Source organism: Balaenoptera borealis, assembly GCF_965194805.1.
Source record: "Balaenoptera borealis genome assembly, chromosome: 6".
Taxonomy (NCBI): Eukaryota; Metazoa; Chordata; class Mammalia; order Artiodactyla; family Balaenopteridae; genus Balaenoptera; species Balaenoptera borealis.
Genome location: NC_138863.1, coordinates 19356709 through 19381845, shown reverse-complemented (window position 1 = coordinate 19381845; position 25137 = coordinate 19356709). Strand labels below are relative to the sequence as shown.

The following is a 25137-nucleotide window of genomic DNA, read 5'->3' as shown; positions in this document are numbered from 1 at the left end:
GCAGCTCCAAACCAGGCCTGCGCTCTGGCCTCATCCCCACAGCACCCCACTCCCACCCCCTGCTGTTGTCAGATGACCTTCAACTGAGCTCTGCGTGAATAATACTCCACATCTGGAGCCGCACAGCCACGCAGTGCCGAGGCCCAGAAGGGTTTGAGCCCAGTGAGATTAGGAAAGAGGGGCCGATGCAAGGAAGGGAAAGAGCTAAGCAGAGCCTGGGCCGGGAGGGCAGAGAGCAGGGACACTGCTGTGGGTCCAAAGACAGCTAAGAGTCACAAGCACTTTGGCATACTTTTTTTTTGCATACTTTATTTCATTCCACCGATGACCCTGAATGGGGGGGGGGGAGGGAGGAGGGATATGTATCAGGACGGAGAAAGCCTTTGGAGCATCCAGTGCAATCCCTCTCTTTGACGGAGAGGGAAACTGAGGCCCAGAAAGAGGGCAGGGACTGGCACATTGTCATACAGCAAACAGGTGTTAGAGGAGAAAAGGCCAGGAGACCTGAGTGAGATTCCAGTATCCAAACTGAGCAAGTCACCGAACGGGTGTGCAGATACCTCCTGGCACCCTTGCCGCCTCCCCCAGACTCCCACCCACATCAGTGTCACCATAGGCACCTCCACACCAGCCAGTCGGATGGTGCCCACGGGGGCCCTCCGTGACGCACCCCACGCGCAAACGCACACACAGGCACCTGCACGCAGGCAGGCGCTTCCCTCTCCAGGCTCCAGGGCCCCGCCTGCCTCCTGTGCTGGGCTGGGGAGCAAGAGGGACCTCTGAAGGGAAAGAAGGCAGAGAGACGGCAGGGAGGGAAAAATTCCAAATCAGCCCAGCTGGGATCAGTCTGGAGCAGGCCTCTCTCCACAGCCCACAACTCACAGGAGTCCTGCCCCATCCATGCTTTTCTGGAAACCTGATTGGCAGAGAGAGGGAGGAGCGGGGGATGCGGAGAGAAGGCAGAAAAGCAGAGTCAGCGAAGGAGACTGGAGGTGGAACAGGCCACCTGAACGTGAGCAACTGCCCAGGTGTCTGGACCCTTGTGGGTCATGCCATCCTTCCCCCTGCCTCCAGCCAAAGGGTACCTGACCAGGGACCAGGCGGGTGGAAGGAGATGCCATTCCCTGGTTCTGTAAGCCCCAGGACAACAGGCACCTGGCCAGGCCTAGAGACAGGCGAGATGTCCTTTTATGGGTTTTTCCAAGGACTTAAGTCTCAAGATTGAAATAGGAGGCCCCGCATCTCATGAAGTCATGAAAGGACCTCATGACTCATTTCCTCCCAGTCCAGCTTCGGTCTCGGGACATGGCCCCTTCCTCGTCATTACCTAATGGCCCAGCACCCATGGGGGCTACCAGCATGCTTGGGTCTCAAGCAAGCTGCAGCGGGAGCTGAGGAAAGAGGGGAGGCAGGGCTGGCAGGACAGGGCATGGGCTTTCACTCACCACCAGTTCATGGCTGGATGGTGGAACGCAGGGGGCAGCCACCTGTGGGAGGAACAGAGAAAGGGCAAGGTTAGCATCTTTCATCCCCAGAGAAAACCAGGGCCTCCTGAGATCATTCTGCTCCCCGCCACCCCGTGCTGGACACCCCTTCCTTCAGTTCACAAACACTGACACTCTCCAGCGGGGAGACTGTGTAGCAACACAGAAAGCTGCTTAGGCAATAACACTCAGGGGGTGGGGGGAGCAGCAGAAGGCAAAAGTGAAATGGAAGTCACATATTTTAAACTCCGTAAAAAAATATGCAGAAAAACTGGAGGTCAAAGCACCTGGGTTAAGGCAATAAGAATAAAGATTTTTTTTTCTTTGCTATATGTTCTAAATTTTCTACAATATGGTAAGATTTAATTTTTTCAAAAATTAAAGACCTCTAGAAAAGGAAGAGTCACCTCCTCCATTCTCCCAAATGCCAAGGTACCTCACCCAAAGGTCACAGCTGCAGACAGCTGGCAAAGTTTCCCAGATCGTGCAGGGACACAGGCTGGGGAAGGGCCTGTCGACTCTTCCGAAGGCGGCCACATCGCTAATAGAGGTGGAAGCCCTTGAAGAGTGCAAGCACCCTCCGGGGGTGAGCTAAGACTGTCATCATCCTCGTCTTCTTCTCTAATGGGGGACGGGGGTGGCCATGTGGCCTCAAGACAGAGGGAGAGGGCAGGGAGGGGGCTGGACAACACTCCCTGAGATAACACTCCCTCCCCAGGGGCCGGGCAGCCAAACCACTACCCTGACAATTAGCAGGGGCCTTTATCAGAGACTCAATGTGTTCCTTTCTTCTAGCTGGGACACGTTTTTCTTGGAGCTCATACCTCAACCTTGGCTCTAATTCCTGACCCAAACACCAGGCAGGGGGCCCACAGAGGGGACAGCAGGGGAAGCTCTCCCGCCCCTCACCCCCCACTCCGGGCATGAGGGTGTCTGGACATAAGCCGTGGATCGCCAGAGTGGGGGGCTGCCTCCTCAAACAGTGGGCAACCCGGGCCCCCGCCCCAGCCGACAGCCCGGGCTACAGCTGGCTGTTCATAGAAGCCTCACCCTCAGCTGGGCCCTTCCTTCACCTGACCCTGTTCTAGCATCTGACCAGCCCCAGGGATCACCCAGCTTGACATACCCGCCTAGGAGGGAACCATACCTGTGGGACGGTGTGTCCCGGGCTCTGGAAGGGGTGGAGAGGCTGGGAGGTAGCACCCCTGGGTTCTTGACCCGGCCACACTGCAGGCTCCCTGCCCACCTCATTCTCCAGCAAAGAAGCCTGAGTTGAACCTCAGTACCTATCACCCTGTACTCAGCATTACTCTAGGACTTGGGAGAATCACATATGAAGCCAAAAAAAAAAAAAAAAAAAGGAAGGAACAATATCTAACACATATAATGCATATTGAATGTGCACAGGTATCATTACCAATGCCTTACCCATGTTAACTCATGTAATCCTTTCAACAACCCAATAAGGTAGGTACTATTATACCTCCGTTTGAAGTGCAAGGGGCACAGAGAAGTTAAACAACTTGTCCAAGGTCACACAGCTGATCAGTGGCCAAGGGTGGGGTGGAGGATGCCAGAAGAACAGGCCAGAAGGGCAGGAAAGTCCGGAGGTGGCTGCAGCCTTCAAGGCACCCTGCCCACCCGACAAGGTCTCAGCCACGGGGACAATGCTATCCCCTAGGCACCTTGAGGGCAGGAGTCCCGCATCCAGCAGTGGCCTCCTGCCTGTCTCCTCCTGTCCCCAGCCCCAAATCCCACTCTGAGGCTTGTAGGTTTCAACCTCATGGGGCCAGGCTCCCAGCATCTCCTGTCGCCACTCCTCCTATCACCCATGGGCCCTCAAGCCGGGGTGGGAGCGGGTCAATCCACAGAGCAGCGTGCCCTGATCTGCTACTTTCCTTGGAGCTAGAGCTGGGATGAGGCTGGGAACCTAAATGTGGGATCAGCTGCAAGAGGAGGGCATGCTGCCGGCTACTGCCACGGCCTCCCAGCCACGGGCCAGCCACGGGCCAGCCACGTCCACCGCCACCGTCTCCACCTGCAATCCATGAGAGTGGGTGTCTAGTCTCCATTCGGGATTGGGGCTTGGGGAAGTGAGAGAGGGCGTTACGGACACATTTTGAGGCAAGGGCAGGATGGACAGGTGTCCTCTGAGACAAGAGGGAGAGCTGCTCCCCCAGCACCACCCCAAGGCAGTGGAAAAAATGGGACCTGACCCCAGGTCCCTTCCCTGTCCCCCCCGAGGACTGAGATCTGAGGGGCAGCTGAGGACCCTCAGTCCGAGGGCCTGAGGCCTGGGTGCCCCCTCGTGGCCTGCTGCCCCCCAGTGGCCTCCTCCACCCACCGCCCACAGCTGTGCATTCCAGGCCAGCCGGCCAGCCAGCCCACTAACTTTGTTGTGTGTTTCAGTGTTTCTTGTCTCTCTCTATTTTTTTTTTTTTTTTTAAGCAGAGAAATGTTTCCTTAAAAGGCTCTCTCCTTCCCTCCGGCACCCTGGCCCCTGGCCACCCTCTCAGGAGCCTGGAATGTGCCAGGCAGAGCCAGGGCCCCCTGCCACTCTGGCCCGTGCCCTGTGGCCAGCAGTGACCACTCCCACTGGCCCCTGGGGACCTCAGCTAGGAAGCCTCCCTCTGCAGAGGGGGCAGACGCTGGGATGCCCACCATTTGCCTCCCCAGGGCTGGCAGCGTAGGATTTCAGGGCTTGGGCCCAGGAAGTCGGCCTCAGGTAAGCCTCCTCCCCAGGTCTCCCTCCACTACGCATCTGCACACAGTGGGTGCTGGTGGGCCTGAGGCTCAGCCTTTCGATTCTGAAAACTATAACGACAATAAAAGTAGCAGCAGCAGCAAATACTTCCATCGCACTTGCTACATGCCAGGCCCTGCGCTTTGTACTTTGCATAAATTAACTCACTCCATTCTCACAACCACCCTGAGCATCAGTTTTGTGGATGAGGAGACCAAGACACAGAGATTAATCAACTGTCCAGCAGAGAAGGCAGGATGCAAACCCAGCAGTCTGGCTCCAGACAGAGACATGCTCCTGCCCTCTCTGCTGTGTCGACTCTCCTGTAAACACGAATTTCCACAGAGCCATACACAACGAGAGCGGTAACAGGAAGCTTACGGGATGTGCCTATGTGTCTGTTACTGTCCTAAGCCCTTTCCCAGGACTCATTTGATCCTAATAGAAAATGTATGGGTTGGGACTTCTCTGGTGGTCCAGTGGTTAAGACTCCACACTCCCAATGCAGGGGGCCCGGGTTCGATCCCTGGTGAGGGAACTAGATCCCACGTGCTGCAACTAAGAGTCCTCACGCCACCACTAAAAGATCCCGCATGCGGCAACGAAGATCCCGCGTGCTGCAACTAAGACCTGGCGCAGCCAAATAAATAAATATATATTTTTTAAATGTATGGGTTATACATTTGGGTTATTATCTCCATTTCACAGATGAAGAAACGAAGGCACAGAAAGGGTAACAACTTGCCCAAGGCCACTGCAGCAGAACAGTGCGGCTCCGCAATTAGAGAGCCGGGGATGCCGGGATGTGAGTGTTACCAGGCCCGATCGAGGCCAATGCCTGGCATTCATCAGCCCCACACTACTAATATTTTCTGAATTTCAAAGGTCCCCAGGCACAGTGCCAACAACAGGGCACAGGCTCGGAGACTCCCCCAGGACAGGAGGGTCTAAAGCACCAGTCAGCAGGCAGCCCAAGCAAAGAGCTCTCTGCCCAACCTGGCCCCTGCCCTTCTCCCCACCATCATTCTGTGCCCATCCCCCTTGTCCAGGACCCAAAGCCACATGCAAGGGGTAGGCTCCTCTCAGTCCCTGGGACACACCTGGCTCTGTTCTTCCTCAGGGGCTCTGTTTATACTGTTCCCTCTGCCCAGATGTTCTTAGCCCAGCTGTCTGCATAGCTGGGTCCTTCCTCTCCTTCTGGCTTTGGCTTAAATGTCACCACCCCAGAGAGAGGCCCTCTCTGACTCCCTTAAGTTACACACACACACACACACACAGATTACACAGAGATATTCTCTCTCCTGAACTCCTATGTCTTCCTTCACAGACCTAATTACAATTTGTAATAATAGATGTGTTTATTTTCTTGTCTATAATCTGTTTCCCCCTCTAGAAATCAAATGCCATGAGGGCAGGGAGCATGTCTTGTTCATCACGCTGGTCCCAGCACACAGTAGGTACACACAAAAGATTTGTGGAAAGGTGAAAGAGACTCAAGGTCTGAGGAAAGGAAGCACCTGTCACCATCAGTGGTAAAATCACTGCCATTTGTTAAGCACCTACTATGAGCAGGGGAGTTAATCCTACCATATGCCTATGTCTCTGAGACCCTCCAATACTGCAGAGTCAGCAATATTGCTCCTATTTTACAGATGAAGAAATGGAGGCTCGAAGAGATCATAACACTTATCCAGGGTCAATCAGCTGGCAAGGGGAGAGCTGTAGGTGAAAACCCAACCCGCCTCCCACCGCCCCCATCACCTCACTACCTGACGAGTGGCAGGACCTGGTCCCCAGCTGGGTGACACTCCCATCCTCAAGTCTCAGGATTGGTTACATGAAATCCCAGCCCTCCAGAGAGGCTTCCCACACCCACATCCACCTGGCCCCCAGGGCTGGAGGACAGCCTTGGTCTCAGCCAAAACTAGAACCACTTGAGCCTCTGAATCGAGCATTTCATATAATCCTGAGCAGAAAAGGGCTTTTTCCTCCTATGTCTTGCTAGTCCCTTTTTTTTAATGCACATAAAAATAAAATGCACGTAACATAAAATTTACCATTTTAACCATTTCTAAGTGTAACTCAGTGGCACTGAGTACTCTAACAATACTGTATAATCATCTCCACTATCCATTTCCAGAACATTTTCATTATCCCAAACAGAAACCCGACACCCATTAAACAATAATTCCCCAATCTCCACCTAATAACCTCTAATCTACTTTCTGTCTCTATGAATATGCCTATTCTAGGTATCTCATACAAGAGGAATCATACAATATTTGCCTTTTTGTCTCTGGCTTTTTTCGCTAAATGTTATGAGCTGAATTGTATACCCCAAAATTCTTGTGTTGAAGTCCTAACCCCCAATACCTCAGAATACTACTGAATACAACACTTGGGTTGTCAGAAGTTCTTGCTGACACCTGCTACACGTCCCTGTCCCAACAACTCCAGGCACCCACCTCGAATGACACCAGAAGATCCGTGGAAAGGAAGGAAACTGGGGTTTGCAGAGCACCCACTTTTGGCCAGTGAGCTGGCTGCATTATATACGTTATTTTATTTAATCTTTTTGACAAGTTTTTGAGGTAAATAGGCTCAGAGAATTTAAGCAACTTGCCCAAAGCCGAACAGCTAGAAGTAGTAGTATTGGCAGAAGTATAAATGGTAGTTGCTAAAATTTTCTGCACGCTCACTGTGTGCCTGGCACGGTTCTAAGCCCTTGTGTACATTATCCCTTCACCCTTCATGACCCCCTTGAGGTAGGTTATTAGCATCCTCATCTTACAGGATCTCAGGCAGCCCTTCAACAATCCTGTGAGATCCAAGATGGCACATCTACCAAGTGACAGTGCCAGGACTGATACCCGAATCAGCCTGACTCCAATACCTGCTTTTCCCAGCACGCCACACTGTCCCCACGGCCGGATGAGGCCCACACTGTGGTGGAGGCACTGGGGCTGTGAGAGCACAGAGAGAGCTCGGGGGGCCCAGGCAGGCTCCACGGAGGAGGGCGTACCCGAGCCAGTCCTCGAGGACGCATTGCTTCTGTTTGTCTACTGTGTGTCTCACTGACTCCCCCATAAGCCCCATGAGGGCAGGAAGCACATGGGTCATTTTCATCGAGAAGCTCTGGGGCTCTGCTCAGAGCCTGGAGCTCACTAGGTCCGTGGATAAGGTTTTGAAGGTGGAGATGGGAAAAGGGCTTTTCAGGTGGAAATAACCACACAAACAAGGCATGGAGGTGGGAAGGCTTTCCATGTCAAAAGAATCCCCTTTGGCTGGGACACAGGGTGGGGGAAGGGAAGAGACAGCACCCAAGAGAAGGGCACGTGGAAGGAGATGAGGGTGGCAGACTGGCCAAAAAGTCTCTTTCCAGGCTGGACGATGGGCAACTCTGAATGCCCAGCAGAGGAGTTAAGACTTCAAGCTGCCAACACTGGGGAGCCGCTGAAGGTGTCTGAGTAGGAGAGGGACCAGGGGGAGGTGAAGGGTGGGGAGCTTAAGGCAAGCAGGAGATGTGCAGTAACACTAATAGTAATGGGGGAAGGAGCAAAGGGGGAAGAGCCCCAAAGCCTAGAGACAAGGGGCCATCAGGCACCCTGAAACCTACAGGCCCTCATCCCCACCTCATTTGAACCGATGCTCCCTCCAACCTCTACTTCTCTCCCCAACCCAAAACATGGGCGGGCACCACTCCCCTTCCTGCCCTTCACAGAGCCAGGATCCTGCCCTCAGCTCTGTCTGCTGCTCACCCTCTGGGACCCGCTTGAGAACCTGTGACCAGGACGCAGCCATCCTCTGAGCCCTGGCCACTCAGGAGACACCAGAGGGGTCAAGAATGATGCAGACGATGATCCCAGGGGGATCCAGCCCGCATGCCCCATGACTGAGGACACAGCCAGATGACCCCCCGTCTGTGGACAGCCCAGCACCTCAGAGGTCACATTATGAGTCCAGTGGGCTCTATCAAGAAAGACCCAGTCGGCCCCTGCCAGCGAGGCAAGGGCAGGCTGGGAGCCCAGCCAAGTGGACCAGAGCTTGGCTTGGAAGCCGGGGTGAGGAGTGCACCCCTTCAGGACCCGAGGGTGCTCACGGTCAGGCAGCTATGAAATGCCCTGGCCATGGGGGTGGGGGGCGGGGACTGGGCCAGTACAAGGCCTGGGGTGAAAGGGGCAGAGCCCCAGCATGGCTTGAAGACACTGGCCTCCCAGACTGAGCCTCAAGCCCTGGGCAGGGGGGTCCTGGGGAGGAAGGGGCCACTGCCCTGGCCCCATCTCCTCCCCAGGCCTGCGCCCTCCCCTCCAGGCCGCCCATCCTCACCAGAGCTTGGTCCTGACCTGCTCGGCTGTTTCCTTCCCTTATATAGAGTTCTGCTCGGGACCGGGAAAGGAACTGCGTCAAGTTCCTGGAGGCAAGATGGGGCCTGTTCCCAGGGACACCTCGAGCTGAGGGGCGGGGAGCCATGCCCCAGCCCAGAGTCCCCTCCGGGGCCAGGGAGCCAGCCGGGGGCAAGGAGGGGGCCTGGCCCTTTCCCCAAACCCAGCAGTCTCTGACTCAGAACCCAAGCAGACAAGACACAGGGGCGACCCAGACAGCCGACACTGGTCACTGCCCCCAGAGCCCCAGTCCCACCCCCTCCCCCAAATCCTCCTCTGCCAGGCTCCTCTTGGACCACTGACCCAATCAACCCGCCCCCCCCCAGCTCCAGCAGCTCTCCGGTAGCCCAACCCTCCCTCTTATCTCGGGAGCCTTTCCTCAGGCCCCACTCACTGGCCGCCCCAGCTTCTGCCAGCCTCCAGGCCCTGTAACACACTCAAGACGAGGCTCTCCAGAGAGAGAAGTTTCTAGCGACACCCACACACAGCAGCCCTGACCTGCACAGCCCAACGCCATCCAAGGGGAAGGCCGGGTGTGCCTGACCCTCTTGAGCCCGCTGGACTGTGATATTTCAGAGCAGATATTTCCCGAGAAGGTCCTGGCAGCAGCAAAGCAGGTGGGGCAGGCCTAGCAGCAGGCCCTGCCCTCTGCAGCCAGCCCCCTGCAGAGCCTACCCGGAGGATGGCATAAGATAGCACCCAGATCGCCGGATGCCTAGCTGGTGGCAGAACATCTCTTCTGAAGATCTGCCCGCCCTGGAACCCAAGCTGGGGCCCCAAGGGCCCAGCTCAGGGGCCACACTGGCCCACACCCAAAGTCAGTGACCCTGGGAGGGCTGAGGTTCCATGCCAGGCCAGACTTCTCATGAGCAGAAAATCAGAGAAGATGAGTCCAGCAAACAGGTACCAAGTGCCTCCTATGTGCCAGGCCCTGGGAGCACAAGAGGGGAGCCAAGGGTCGGCAATGACAAGGGTGGGGCATGCGGGGCCACAGGCACAATTGGGCCCAGGGCTTGACACTGGTCAGCATCCTGCACTCACGGCCCTGCCCCAACTCTGCCTCCTCCTGGGCTCCCTCGTTGCTACTGACAACCACCCAATTTGCGGGCCACCCAAGGTTGTTCAGCCAGAACCTGAGGGTTGGCTGCACTCCTCCTACACTGCCCCCCAACCAAGCCTGGTCAATTCCTCCACCCAAATAACTCTCCAAACCACCCCGTCACCCCTAGTCTCTTTAATCATGGAGATTCTTACAACGGCCCCCTGACACAGGCCTTCCTGCCCTCAGTCCAGACCTCTAAGCCACTCTCTGCTCGGCAGCCAGAGAACTATTTCTACAAGGCATAGCCATTAATGCCACTCCTCTGCCTGAAGTCCTTCCATGGCTCCCAGCTCCATGGGATAAAGTCCAGATGCCCTAATATGGTCCTCACGGCCCTTCGAGACCTGGCTGTGTCTCTCTTTCCAGTCCCATTCCTCACCTCTCTGCCTTGAAGCCCGTGCTCCAGCCAGAGAACACCACTGTCAAGTTTGTTTGGTTTTTTTCCATATGGTACACTGTGAGGTAGGGGTTATCAGCCCATTTTACAGATGGGGAAACGAGGTTCTGAGAGGTAACATGCTTAGCCTGAGGTCATACAACCAGTTGGTAGTGGAACCAGAGTTCCAACCTGGTGGCACCCCAAGCCTCAGCTCTGCCCAGGACCATAGCACCTTGCCCAGTCGGGGGGTCACAGGTAGAGTTTCATGGGGGGCATAGCCTCTGAGGTGGGTGGGCCGGGGAGATGTCTGGGCCAGGGGTGGGGGTGGGGGGTGGCAGAAGAAGAGACCAAAGTGAAAAGAGGCTCTGAGCTGGGGTCAGGAGCAGAGGAGCGAGGTTACCGAGAGCAGTACAAGGGGATATAAGAAGACTGAGGAGAAATCAGCCACCACTGAGGGACCCAGCCTGGAGGACTCAGAGGAAGCAGGGCCTCTGTTATATAAGTGGAGACATTGAACAGGGAGTCTGAAATGCAGACTTCAAGGTTACCTTCTCCTAAGATCTAAAGAGCAGGGAAAACCCCAGCCCTTCTTCCCTGCCTGGAGAAGGGCCATTTGTTCTAAAGCAGGTGGGTTGGATGACATGGCCTGCAGCAAAGAAAACATCACTTCTAGGAAGTTCCTAGAAGAATCTGGTGAAGGAAAGGGCTGCGGTCTGTGGTCAAGGTTCTAGTGGAACTGGGGACAGGGGGGAGGTGATGGGCACAGGAGCAAGACCAAGCATTCCTTCAACAACAGTGACTGAGGGCCCTTTGGTGCCACTTTCCCAGCTATGGAGACAGAGAGGAATAAGAAAGGCCTGGTCCAGGAGGGGAACCTGTGCCCAGTGGAGGAGACAGGCATGTAAACAGAGAATTATAAAGAGCTCAGTAACTGCTATAATGGAGGTATGAAGAGGGTTATTATTTCACTGGGATTCAAGTCCGTCTGTTTTTCCAGAAATTACACCCAGAGGGAGACTGCCCCATCCTCTCACTCCCCATGAGGGTTTCTGACCTTAGATGAAAACTTTAAGGGACAAAAGCCTTTGACCCTAAGCTGTGCTAAAACAGTAAGGCAGGAAGGATGCATGGGAAAAAAATTTAAGAGCAAGGGGGAAACCCAAGAAGCCAGAGGGTTCAGGAACTGCCAAGGAGCACACCAGGGGCCCTGGTGGGAAGGCTGGGGCAGGGGGGTGGAGGAGAAGATGGGCTGAGCGAGGCCTCAGACTGAGAATTCCAGGGCTAGGGGCCACCCTCAAACCCACACAGATATCAGAGGTTCCTCTTGCTTTCTTAAACTCGGCCATAGTCAGCTCTCAGGGCAGGACAATGGCCTGCAGCTCTCTCTCCCTTCCACATCTGCAAGAGGCCTTGCAAACCACAGGTGTTCACGGCTCTGTTTCCTAATCTCAAAGATACCACTGACTGTCTGGGGCACCATCAACTGGACAAGAGCTTTTGAGGAGGAAATGCTACCCGAAATGCATTGTACACTTCAACCGTAAGGTGCATTCCAAGTTCAGAAACATTAAAATGGGGGGAAAAAGAAGACACCTTGGATTTGAAGAAATTCCCTAAAGTTTTTTTGGTTCTTCAGCCTCCCTATGCTGCCTGCATCACTGCCCTATGCTGATGCTGATCAGGAAGGCCTTCCTGATGCCTACCTACCTCCTTTTATTAAAGATTTAAGGCTTGCCGAAAGAAAAGCAAACAGGAGGAAAATTCTGTATTCTCAAAGCCCATCTGTGCTCTTGAGTTGCCTAGACCCCTAAAGGTCATTTTGCCTCATCACCTGACTCTAAACCACCCTGAACTTAACCCAAACATGGTAACTGGGAGTGGGTTCAATTCTGATAGATCATAATACCTTCTGCTTGCGGACCCTCATTTCCAAATTCCTGAACACACTGAGGGATCATGAGTTTCCAACCAAAAGACAAGAGATAGGATTAGAAAAGCCCTGGACTAGGTTAGGCCTGGGCTCAAATACCCATTTGCCATAGACCAGCTATTGAGACCTTATTGAACCTCCCCGAGTCTCAAGTTTCCTCATCTGTAAACTGGGGATAAGGAGACCTACTTTGCAGAGTGGTTGGGAGGACAAAATAAAGTTGACTGAGATGACATGAGTGAAAATGTCTGGAACATAGCACATGCTTGGAAAACGTTAGCTCCCTTCTATTTGAGCCGGATGCAGTTCTTGCACCTCTCCATGCCTCAGCGCCTTCATTTACAGGGTCGCAAATTGTACGGGGCATACTATGTGCATTTGATATGTCTCAACGTATGCAATCCTCACTTGAATGCTGTGAGGTAGGTTCTGTTCATATGCCCACTTTACAGAGGAAAAAACTGAGGAACAATAACAGAATGAGAGGAAGGTCCTGTCTACCTTAAGTCAGAGCTCGGAGCAGTATAATACAATGCAAAAGATTCCCATCAAAGCAATTCACCTTTTTTTCTTTGGAGCTTTCGACTCTTATGTGGCCTAAGCTTCAATTATCTGAAAATTCACTCATGTAGAAAACTCCTGGGCCACAGATGGCAGCGACAGGAGGAGTTAGTGTGATTGTTCCGCACAATTAGCGCCTGTCAAAGGCTGGTGTTCTGGAACCCCATCTGTTCTGATGGACTGCACCAGGAGCCCCAGGAACAGGAGGTCCCCAGGGCAGGGCAGGGCAAGCCCAGCTCCATGTAGCTCCTTTAAATCCATCTGTGGCCGAGTCGCAGGAAGCCCCCTCTCGATCCCAATTAGCCAGCAGCAGAGACTTGAAGCCAGGCCAGCACTGAAGGCCAGCGGAGGCCTGGCTGTCACCGGCATTGTTCAGCTCCATCTGACGCATATCCACCCCTCTGCAATGTTTCCTTGTTCCCTGGGAGGCCCTCCAAGATGCACACATCCGAAACCAGGTCTGGAGGGAAGAGGGGGTGGAGGCAGAGGCAGCGGAAGACCTGGCTCTATCTGGCTGGGAAAACAGGCAGATTTTAATTGGACAGGAGAGAGAACTCACATCAGATAGAGGCCCAGTGACCCAGAGACACGGCACACACACAGCTCAGACGCCCCGAGGCACACGCAGAGCGTGCGCACAGGCCACAGGACCACTGCCAGGTGCAGATGCAAAGTCACTCCCTGGTGCTCCCTCCCCGCCCCGCCCCAAGCAGAGCCGCACAGATGGGAACACAGCAGCATGGCCAGCACACCTACTAGCAGGGGCAGTCTGCATGGCCCTGAGCTCAGCTGATTTCAGAAAGCCAGAGGGGGGAAATGACCCATGTGGGCAGACAGTGGGGAGGGGAGAGCATGAACCAGCAGAGGTGGGGGATATGAGGTGCCCACAGGAGCCTGACCACCCACTGCAGCCGGACAAGTGACAAATTCCCCTTGGACTCGCCCGGGCCACCTGAGCCTTGCCCGTCCTTCTGCTAGAGCAGGTGAGGGGGTAAGGCACACAGATGGAAGCTGGGTAGGAGGTAGCAGAAACAGGACGGCATGTGCACAAACGATGGGGCAGATCTAATTGGAGGATAAGCATCCTGAAAATTATGGGATGAAGGCACAGAAGCAGGAATTTTAGAGGTGGAGGTGGTGAGGAGAAGCAAAACAGAGTTTAGGGCTTGTGGGACAACCATTTTATTTGAATACCTACCGTGTACTGTGTACTTCAGACATAGTACCACATTTAACCCGTTCAACAATATGCACAACAGGCAATACTCGCTTTTTCCAGGTGAGGCCACTGAAACTCAACAAGAAAAGTAAGTTGCCCAAGACCACTCAGTTATGAGCAGTTGAGCTGGGACTCAAACCCAGGACAGCCAGAATACAAAATCTATACTCCTTCAGGCAATCCAGGTCACTAGGGTGCTTAGAGGACAAAACAGGGCAGCTATGGGGCCAAGGGGGTGTGGAGGTATAGATGCGGGGAGGGGCTGGGGCTGGACTCCCAACTCCTAAGGAGGGCAGTGGCAGCAAAGCTCAGGCCGCCGTGACTCAGTGGCTTGGCCTCCAGGGAGCATTTCCGGAGCCCCAGACAGCTCTGTACAGTCTAAGAGCCACCTGCCCGGCAGAGACACTGAGCCATTACTCACAACTGTTACTCACTCCTCTCTGCACGTCCACTGCTCAGCACATCACTTACTCCTACTCCGTCCTCTAAGCGTGGCCAAGGGGGAGCTGGCAGATCTGCCCAGTTCCCTCCCTCACTTCACCAGCTCAAATCCTGCCAGCACATCCCCACCTGAATCACTGGGACAGAGACCCAGAAACTCTGGCCCATTCAACTCTGACAGCTGTTGCCCTCTGCTCTGTTCTAAGAAATGGAGCTGGAGGAGAGGTCACTGAGCAAAGAATCTTCCAGTCCCACGGCTGGAAGGGACCTCCTCAGCACCTCAGCAGGCTTCCCAGTAGATGCGTTAAGACCCTCCAGGGCCCCCACGTCCATGGTGGACAACTCTTCCAAGAGCCCCCAGGGCAAGAGCCTCTCTGTTCAGAAAGATCCTTGGACTTGCAGAATTTCATCACTGATTAGAAAGCAAGAACTCTCCTAACTCTACCTTCTCATCTCACAAACGAGGAAACTGAAGCCCAGAGAGGGGAAGTGCTTTTCCCAAGGTCACTCAGTGCCAAAGGGGGACTAGAAACAGGCCACCTGAACCCCCCTGCCACCAGTCCCTCCAGCTAATCCCCTCCCCCTGCCCCAAGTCAGGGCAGGGCACTGAAGTCTACCCTCACTCTCCCTTGTTGCAAAGCAGCTGCTCATTACACAACACTGGCGGTGGGAGAGCTGAAGGTGAGCTGAAGAGGGAAGAAAGGAGTTGCAGCCAGATGATGGTTAGCGTAGAGTAATCACTTTCTAACAGTGAAGGGGCATCAGAAACAGTCTGCCCAGGAAGCAGGGAGATGGACCACAGGCCTTCTGAAGGCCCTGGAGCCAAAAGGCCAGGCCCTCTGGCAAGAGACATGGAAGGAATTCCTGGGGTCCCAGCTGGGGACTAGGGAGAGTCCTGGCCTCCTCTCTGCTCACCTCTCCTCCCCCACCCCTCGCCCTGGCTCGCCCCCGTCTCCCAGGGCTCCAGCCTGGAATCCAGGCCTGGTTGCTGCCTCCGCTCCCACGCTCAGCTCGGCTCAGCTGTGGCCACAGCAGAGGCAGCACCGTGTGTGGTGTCCGAGGCAGCTCATAAGGCACCGAGGACTCTTCAAAGCCTCCCTCTATCTCTAGCGCTCTCCCACCCCCCTCTGGGCAGCTGCTCTCATCTCTGCCAAGAAGCCCCTGCCCAGCTCTCTCCCTCTGCATCCACAACAGTAATAACAGTAGCAGTAATCATAACCAAAGGTCATGCGGTATGTCCAGAAGACACGGTTCTTTCTGGTTCCCACATTTTACAGATGAATTAAACTCAAGCACCGGCAGGTTAGGTAAGTTGCCGGCAGTCACACAGCCTGTGAGAGGTGGGGTCAGGATTCAAACCCAGACAGCGTGGCTGCAGAGTCTGTGATCTTGACCCCCATGCCACACTGCCCTTGTGATTGGACCTCACTCCGGGAAGTTAAAGCTCCTGAAATCTCCGCTCCCTCATCCATGCAGTTGCTGAGCACCTGGCCTCTGCAACACTCAACATTCCTCTTGGCTACGGATGGGCAGTCCCTGTCCGGACACTAACCAAGCCACTTACAGTCAGGCTGGGCACCCCCTGCCTCCGCACTGACCAGGGGACACCCTTGTTCATGCATTCATTCAACAAATAGTAAGCACCTACTGGGTGCCGGGCAGGTGGTGAAGGACAGCCCCCCCAAAGGAGTCCCTTGATTCCTTAGAAATGGGAGCTGCCCGCAGTCTACCCTCATTCCCGCCTGCTGCGATCATCCATCCCTTCATGTGTGAAGCCTTGCCAAGGAGGGCTCTCTTCTGTCCTGAAAGATCTTTCAGGAGGGAGATCTCAGTACATCCCCAGCCTCCTGATCCAGGAGAGGAGGACAGCACGTGGTAAGGAAGCCCAGAGGCGCGAAGTGACCCAGGAGAGGGTTTCCCAGCCCGGGGACTCCCGGAGATTGGACTTGTGGCCTGTCCCCGGTCTCCGTGGCTCAGTACAGCCTTCACAGCTACCCAAATCACCTTCCTAAATAACACCCTCTTTGTGTTTCTCCTACGTTAAGGCCCTCTGCTGCTTCCCTCTCCCAGAAAATCCCCCACAGCCGGACCCCAAGCAACACCTCCAGGCTCCTCCAAAGTCAGCCTTTCCCACACAAACCACTTTCTGTGGGCCTGGCCTATGGCAGACACTGAGCTTCACAAGTAGGCACTTCACAAGTACGATTTCATTTCATCCCCACCATACCTCTATAAGATTGCATATTAACCCCATTTTACAGATGCAGACACTGAGCCTCAGCCCAACGTCATACAGCTAGTAATCAGCAGAGGTGGGAGGGACACCCAAGCCTGTCCGACTCTGACACAGGCCTGGAGCCATTATTTTATCCATCATTACATGCGTGCCACTGCGCTTTTGTGCGTGCCTTCCCCTGTGCCTGAAGAAGCCTTTGTCCCTTCTCCTTCCTGCCGAAGTCCTTCTCAACCTTCAAAACCCATCTCAAATGGCACCTCTTCTCCAAAGTTTTCTCCATTCCACAAGCTCGTGTGCACTCCTTCTTGCTTGATGCCCCCTCTGCATGTTGCAGAAACCCTCTGTCTGCTCCCCTCTGTTTCCTACTAGACCATGTCTCCCTGGCCTTCCCAGCCCCATACATACCCCTGGCACCTTGCGTGGTAGAGGGTAGATGCCCAAAAAGGCTTTTAAGTGTGCCCAGCTGCACTCAGCCGCTGCCACACGGCCTTGACAGTGGGTGTCCGGGCACCGCCCCAGCCCAAGGAGCTGACCCCAATCCCAAGCAGGCATCTAGTGCCCCCTAGTCACAGCCAACACCCCAGCCCATGTCACCCTGGGTGGGGGCAGCTCCCCGTGCTTCCCCCTTCCTGGCCTGGTGGCCCCTCTCTGCTCTACCAGCTCGGCTGTTTCTGGGAGTCTCAGCTGGTGATTAGGGCCCTAATCAGCAGGACTTCCTGCCAGCGATTGCCAGAGGTGGGGGGGCGGGGTGGGGAGGGAAGCAAGGTCAATGCAAGGTGAAGTTCACAGCCTGGGACCGGGGGAGGAGGCTCCGGCAGGGAAATGGACTCGCAGATTCTTCCAGCCCAGCACCTCTCCAGCCCTCCATCCTACAGGTGAGGACACCAGGCCCAGCAAGGGAAGGGACTGATGCAGAGTCCAGGGACAGAGCAGAAGCCCTGCTCTCCCACTGCCTTCGGCCACAGGGACCCCAGGGCAGAAACCCTCCCTTATGCATCCCCTGAAGCCCTCTGTCTGCCCCCGGGCACCCCCCCACCTCACCAGCACCAAGCCCCATGCTGAACCCACAGGCTGCTCCCCATAAAGAGCTGTCGGAGACCAGTTGACTACTCAGGTCCGGTCAAGGTCAAGGGTCAAAGGTAAGCCCCTCCTCTAGATGAGCAATGGCCTAGCAATGGGGCAGAGGTGACCAGGGGCTGAGGAAGGGAAGCGAGATAGGGCCGGCTTGAGCTCAGGAACCCTTCGCAGCTGTCATCATCATCAGCCCAAGCCCATTCTTTCTCCAAAAAAAAAAGCTTAATGCCTTTTACAGTTGCAACTGGGCGGGCCAGGGGTCCGGAAATGGAGCTCACACCCCCAACCCGGAGCAACCTCAGCCTCCCTGGGTGGGAACCAGGGCTAGGTGGAGGGTGTAGCTTGGCAGGCCTTGAGGGCTGACCCCTACTAATGAGGAACATCAGGGGCACCAGAAAGCAGAGGACCCCAGAGAGGCCTCAGATGGTGAGGGAGCGTGGCCAAGAGCCTGCCCCTGCCACCACGGGGTCAAAGCTCCCAGCTCTGAGGCCTGCAGGAAAGGCTGGGCATGGTTCTCCCCCACCTCCTACCAATAAGGGACTAAAGTAAAGTTGCAGCAAGAGGGATGCAGGTTAGGACTTCCCTGGTGGCCCAGTGGTTAAGAATCTGCCTGCCAATGCAGGGCACACGGGTTCGAGCCCCGGTCTGGGAAGATGCCACATGCCGCGGAGCAACGAAGCCCATGCGCCACAACTACTGAGCCTGCGCTCTGGAGCCCGCAAGCCACAACTACTGAGCCTGCGAGCCACAGCTACTGAAGCCCGCGCGCCTAGAGCCTGTGCTCCTCAACAAGAGAAACCACCACAGTGAGAAGCCCGAGCACCGCAGCGAAGAGCAGCCCCCGCTTGCCGCAACTAGAGAAAGCCCACACGCAACAACGAAGACCCAATACAGCCAAAAATAAAAAGAAATTTAAAAGAGGGATGCAGGTTAGACTTCAGAGAGACCTAGAGGGTATAAGACACAGCAACTTGCAGCATTATTTGGGGAATCTCACTTTAAAATATAGTTGCTACCCCTATGGGTGTAGTCCATGGTCAAGAGTAGCTTGCCCGGAGGTCAAGAGTGGCCTGCCTGGAGGCCAGGCCACGTCCTTGCTGGCCCTGGGAGTCTCTGATTCAGTGACTCTCATCAAGGAATGGATGGGATCCAAGAAGGGGAGCCTGGGCTGGTTTATAATAATGCATCTTGTTTACAGTGATGGCAGCTTTCTCAGAGTTCTCCATAAACACAGCTCCCTGGGCAGAGAACGCCTCGAGAGGTCCCCTTATCTCCCTACCAGCCCCCAATCACAGAGAGAGACAGAGTTGGAGGGGGGGAGGACGTCTCTTCCCTGGGCTCTGATGCTAGGACCCCCTGGGGGAAAATGATGCTACCATCTCCTCCACTCTCTGGTCCCGTAACCCTCCCTATCTTAGGGGTGGAACAACCACAACAAGAGAGAAAAGGGCCAACCCAGAGTTCGGCTCCTGGAAGGACACCACCACCACCACCGCCAGTAATAATTATAACAATAACAATAATAATAATTGCTAACATTTATTGAGCACTTACTATGTGCCAGACACTGTTCAAAGTGTTTTCAGTGAACTAACTCATCTGATCCTCACAACAACACTATGAGGCAGAAATTATTATTAAAACTGTCAAGGGCATTATGCTAAGTGAAATAAGTCAGACAAGGAAAGACAAATACTGTATATCACTTATATGTGGAATCTAAAAAATACAACAAACTAGTGAATATAACAAAAAAAGAAGCAGACTCACAGATAGAACAAACTAGTGGTTACCAGTGGCAGGGCGGGGGTGGGGGGATATAAGGGGAGGGGAGTGGAAGGTACAAACTATTGGGTGTACAAACTATTAGGCTACAAGGATGTACTGTACAACACAGGGAATATAGCCAATATTTTGTAATAACTGTACATGGAACATAACCTTTAAAAATTGCATTAAAGGATAAAATTTAAAAAAATTTTTTTAAACTAAAACTCTCACCCGTCTGCCCCTCATTAGTCAGTTGATTCGTGCTAAGCAGCACTGTGCCAGGCACAGCAAGGATCATCAGGGAGGCAAGTGGCACAGGCATGCCCTCAAGGGGCGTGTAATCCATCTAGAAGACAGGTGAGCACACAGGAAGCTTGCAAGGGCTAGGAGAACTGAGGGGTCCCATATTCTCTGCTGCAAAAGGCCTAGGAAGTCTCCTGGGGGACCTGACCTAGGACTGGGACCCTCACCCCATAATGGCAGAAAGACAGGATTCCACTCGGGCCCTCCTGTAGCCCCTCACGCCCCATCAGCTCCCCAGGACGCCGCCCTCCTGGGCCAGTCCCTCTCTGCTTCCTGGAACACCCAGGCCTGAGCTACAGGCTTGCAGCCCTAAAAAGGCAGGGATTAGAGAGCCCAGACTAACCCTGGAGGAGGGACGGGGGCTGGCAGCGCCAGGGACGGGCTTGGACCCACCTACCACCCCCCACCCCACACAAGCCCCAACCCCACAGAGACCGACCACCCTCCCTGAGGGAAACCGAAGTGTGGACAAGTAGGAAGATGGCCAAGGTCACCAACCTGGCTAGAGGCAGGCCAGGGACCCAGCTGCACCTTCTGCAGCCCCGCCCCCCACCATGGGAAAGTGCTTCAGGTGATTGGCGAGAAGGAAGCAGGGGAGGGCTGCGTGTGACCATGCATAATAGAGGGGGCACCCGGGGGGGAGGCGGCGTGGCCCACAGGACTGGCAGCCCTGCCCCCCACCACCACCCTCATTCCAGCTTGCTGGTGCCCACACCTCTGCACGCTTAATAGCTTTGGAAGCCAAGACCAGGGCCATGGGCGGACGGTGCTGGGGACAAAAGTCCCTCCAGCCTCCCCAAATCCCTCCCTCCCTCCCGCAGCACCAACCCATTTCTGATTCCTTTTTTTTCAGAGTCAAGTAACTGGGAGAGCTTTCCTCTGCCCCCCTTCGATACCTATCCCTCGACTGGGCCTCAGTTTCCCTTTCTGGGGTGAAAGAGACTCAAGGCCCCAGAAATAAGCCAAGAAGCCAGAGCAGCTGCACGTGAAACCCTTTGCCGGCCATCCCAGCTCCGACCCTGACTTCTCCAGGCTCAAAGGCACACTCAGCATCTCACCTTCCTGCCCCTCCCACTGGGTCCCTGTCAGACCAGAGGAAGAAGCATCCTAACTGAGCAGCTTCATCTGGTCCCAAGGTACTGAAGTTAGACATCAGAAGGGACTTCATCCTCAGCTGAAACCAGGACCCTACTCCTTCGCTCTCTCCACTAAGGAGAAAAGGGCTCACAGGGCATCCAGAGAGGAGGGGCTGCAGAGAGAGGCAGGCTGGGACATCCAGTGTGGGTCCAGAGCCCACCCCAGAAGCCCACCTTGACACTCCATCAAGGGAAGCCCAAGTCTCCCAGGGTTTGGCGCTCAGAAATCTTGCACCCCACCCCTACACCCTGCCTCTCCTCTCTGCCCTCAAGCCCCCCCACCCCAACCTTGGAAAACAGGTCTGGAGAGGCCAGTGGTGGGGAGCAGGTGGCCGGCTCCTCCCACACTCCAGAGAGGCACTAGAACTACGCCCTTGGCTGGCACCCCCAGCAGTTAGTTACACAAACCACTTCTAGCGGCCCTGACTACCCTGTATTATTTTACAAAATTCGGAAACTAAGGCTCAGAGAAGTGCAGCCCCTGGGTTTTTCCCATCTCAGATCTTGGCTCCGCTGCCTACCATTTCCAGGCAGGCTGGGGAGGCCCCTTTTGGGGGGCAAGCTGGACAGGGGCTCAAGCTGCCCACCTTCATAGCACACCCCCCTCCTTGCCTACTGCCCCCAGTTAGCACCTCAGGGCGGGATGTGGGCTCTAACTGCAGGGGAGCAGGGGTCCCCTCCATCCTACACCGTGCCCCGAGCCCAGAGGTCTGCTCCAGCCCTTGTGGGGTTAACCAGCCGGGCAAGACAAGCAGTGGGACGAGAGGAATCGGAAGAAACTCAAAATCCTCGCAGGAAGCAGACCTGGTGGGGCAGTGAGCAATGGGTGTGAGAGCAGAGCGTCAGGCTCTCTGTTCCCCAAACATTGGCAGGGAGCAGGAGGACCCTGAGAGGTCCTGCCTGTGCCCACACCCCAGGCCAGAGGCCACTGCCTTCCTGCTCCCTGATCCGGGTGTCAGAGAATTCCCCGACTCTAAGAATCCCAGGACCTCAGCATCCCAAGAGACCTTCAAGGTCATCCCTTCTAACCACATCCCAACTCAGGAATCCTTCCAAGCTGTTGTCCAGTTCTGTCTGAACTCCCCACCCCCAGACGGGAAGCTCACTACCTTACAAGGCAGCCCTTTCTCCTGCTGACCCGCCGGGTTTGTTAGGAAGCCCTTCGTTAAACCCAGCTGAGCTTCCTTCACCAAACTAAAATCCATTCTGCCCCTTTGCTTCCTACTCTTACTTCAGTAGAAACAGGGCACTGAGAGTTCCCAAACTCCAAAGCTTCAGCCACAGTCCATCAGCCATGAGAAGATGGTCACCAAAGAGTAACCTCGTCTCTGAACTCCTCTGCACCCCACCCCGGCCCCCCTCCAACCTGGCCACCAGCTCCCGGTGTTTACAGTTCTGGACACCGCAGCCCCCATGGGAGATTCTGAACTGGGGCTTTGAGGGAAGTGAAGGATGAAGCATGGGATGAGGGATCAGGAAGGAGAGCCAGAAGGGTTCAAGGCCAGGGATTTGGAAGCAGAGGTTCCCAGGTTGCCTCCTCCGCCACCCAAGAATTCTCAGCTCCGGCTCAAAGTCCTGGCTCCCAGTCCTATTAGACTGGCTGAGAGACCCTCCTAGGCCCTGGCCCACTGTCTCCACTCCCTGCCCTCTGCGGGCAGCAGAGTCAAGGCCAACCCCACGCTGCGATCCCAGCACTGATCCCATTGAGAGCTCTCCCAGCCAGCTCCCCCTCCAGAGCCAGGTCCAGGTCCTGCCTCCTACTCCCCTAGGCCAGAGGGGTCAGGGCAGAGGGTGCCTTAGCCTTAGCAAGCTTTGAGGTCCTGGGGGAGAGCGAGGGTGGGGGAGACTGGAGTAGCCGCCAGCTGGCAGGGGTGGGAGCAACTTAAGGCCAAGTCTGAGCCACAGTGGTCCCCACCCGACCCAGGCAGCTGCAGGAAGGGGCCCAGCAGAGACTCGAGGAAAAAGGGTACTCCCCCAACACCCTCCCAAACCCCTGGCTTGGCTCTGCCACATGGAAGGAATGCTGGGGCTCCCAGAAGAGAAGCCCCTGTCCCCAAAGGCTCTAGAACCCTCACCTCCAGCTGCCCCTCTAAGCCTCACTCCACAGCCGCCTGTTCTGCCCTCCCCAAGCCAGCTCCTCCCTTACCCAGCACCCATCCTGTCCCCTAACCCCATCCCACCACCCCCTGCAGGGAGCCCAGCTTGGGAGCACAGCGGGCTTCTCTTGGTCACCCCTCGGTCACCACCCTCCCAGTTTCCTCTTCTAAGACAGTGCCCAACCTAAAAACATCTGGAGAGGCAGTCCTGGCCCTGGTCCTGAACTGGGGGTAGGGGACAGACACTGAGGTCAGCTCTGTATGGATGCTTGGGCTTGGCAAGGGGTGGCAGGCATGACCGAGGGTCAGGGCAGGAGAGAGCGGTGGGGAGAGAGGAAGGAGCTGGGGGGTGAAAGGCAGCTGCGTGTGTCTGTTCATTAACAACCTGGATTAGCTATTTCTACCCAGAGGGGTGAGAAAGGAGTAGGAGCTGCTGGTTGGGGGAGGGCGGCAGGGGGCACTCATGCCAGGCTGTGCCCATGGGCAAGGGAGCACGGGCCCACGCTGAGGGGAGTGAAGTGGGAAACCTTTTTGAGCCTGCCAGACCCTCATTCGCAGACGTGGCTGCCCCTGGGAGACGAGGAGTGGGAGCAAGAAGAGCCCCAAGGAGGAAGAAGGTGCCCAGTAACAGCTCCCGCCCGTGGCCAGGAAAGAAATGGAGAGGAAAAGCTGCCCACGCCTGTGTCGTGGTCCTCGCCCCCAGGCAGCCCTGCGACAGCAGGCAGGCAAGGGAAGGGACCCTGGAGACTAAATATCCCAGCCTCCCCCCTGCTTTGGTCAGTGTGTCCCTCCCCACTCGTCCCTGCTGGCCTCGGTCTCAAGCAGCCACTGACACCAGCAACTTCCCCAGCAAACAAAACTCCTTGTGACTGGTCTCTGTCCAAGCAGGGACAACCGCGCCCCAGACACCCCTGCCAGAACCAGACACTGACGGCGGCAGGGGACTGACATGTTGGCCTGGAGGGGCTACCTAGCCCAGAGGCACGTGACCAGGCAGACTGACCTCCCCCCTCCTCTAATTTATGCCCCACTGGTGGTCCTGACAGCACCAGTGCCGACAGCCCGCCACACACATACACACGCACACACACGCACACACACACACACACACACACACACACGCACACCCCACACTCACCTTTCCGGCAGAGGAGCCACTGGGTGGGATGGGTGTCTGGGCTCACAGGACAGGGGGCGGCGGTGGGCAGTGATGGGGCAGCAGCTGTGGCTGGCAAGAAGCTGGTTGCCGAGAGGAGGGCGTGAGTGAGCCTTGTGTCCAGGCAGGGAGCGGGCGCAGGGGGCAGAGCTGGTCCCAGGGCCACTGCTGGGAACTGAGCAAGGGCGCAGCTCGCCCGGCTCCCTCCCCTGGCAGTAGAGGCGGGCGGGCTATCAGCGCACCGCCTCCTCCTTCCCCCTTCCCGGAGCCGGCCAGCAGTCTGCCCGCCGCCTCCTTTAACCCCTGAAGCACTCGGCCAGGGCATTCACGTCCAGCTCCCAGCTCGGCCAGCTGGGCGGCAGGGCACATATGCCTGAGGCAAGGCATGCCAAGAAGGGTGCCCCCCCCTTCCGCCTCCAGCCCAGCAGCCTCTCAGGGGACCTGAAGGGAGGGACAGAGGGCTTGCAGGGCAGAGGGGGCAGGATGCCAAGAGGTCCAGGACCCCATGGAAGAGACACAGCTACAGAGAAATGGCCCAAGGGCTACTGGGTGGAGAAGGATGGTTGGTGAGACAATAATAATAATAGCAACTCCCAACTTTTGTAAACTGCTCTGCCTTATGCTGTGTCCAACTCATTTTGGTGACTGGAGACCTAAAATCTCATTTCTGAACCTGTTTTGTTTTTTTTTTTTTTTCGTTTCTGTCAAATGTGGGATAACAATCCTGGCTTTTTTCTCTGGGCTGAGTTAGGACATTTGTGACTGTATATTCAAAAACGATTTGAATTGAACTCTCGTTAATGAAATGCATGCTTCAATTCTCTTTGAAATACATCCAAAAATAAAAATAAGACGGATTGATGGAGGGAGAGATAGAAATGTGATAAAGCAAATGTAGCAAAGTGTTTATTACAGAATCAGGGAGATTACCATATTATCCTTTCAACTTTTCAATATGCAAAAAAATTTTTACAATTAAAAATATTGGGGGAAATGTGATTTGAAGTTTGGGGTACCCTACAAATGATAAAAGAAGCAGATAGGATTATTCTGAGGGGAAGGAAAAAGTCATTTGCTGCATACCTATTTGTATGCCTGGCACCTAAAGAATATTCTCTCTCTCAC

General features: G+C 55.3%; 1 protein-coding gene and 1 long non-coding RNA gene across 11 annotated transcripts in view; one reads left to right on the top strand and one right to left on the bottom strand.

The window, feature by feature from the left end:
- Positions 1–25137, bottom strand: part of TNS1 (tensin 1) — a 229994-nt gene that overhangs the window by 113888 nt on the left and 90969 nt on the right. For 9 of the 10 annotated variants that reach the window (XM_082397656.1, XM_082397654.1, XM_082397655.1 and 6 more), the window contains exon 4: positions 1446–1487. In XM_082397656.1, the coding sequence (XP_082253782.1) occupies positions 1446–1487 (42 nt within the window). Of the gene's footprint in view, positions 1–1445; positions 1488–23994; positions 24277–25137 lie in introns of those variants that run through there. The other variant, XM_082397664.1, reaches the window with a different exon arrangement.
- LOC309631385 overlaps positions 1–25137 on the top strand; it is a 657985-nt gene that overhangs the window by 595000 nt on the left and 37848 nt on the right. The window lies entirely within an intron of this gene.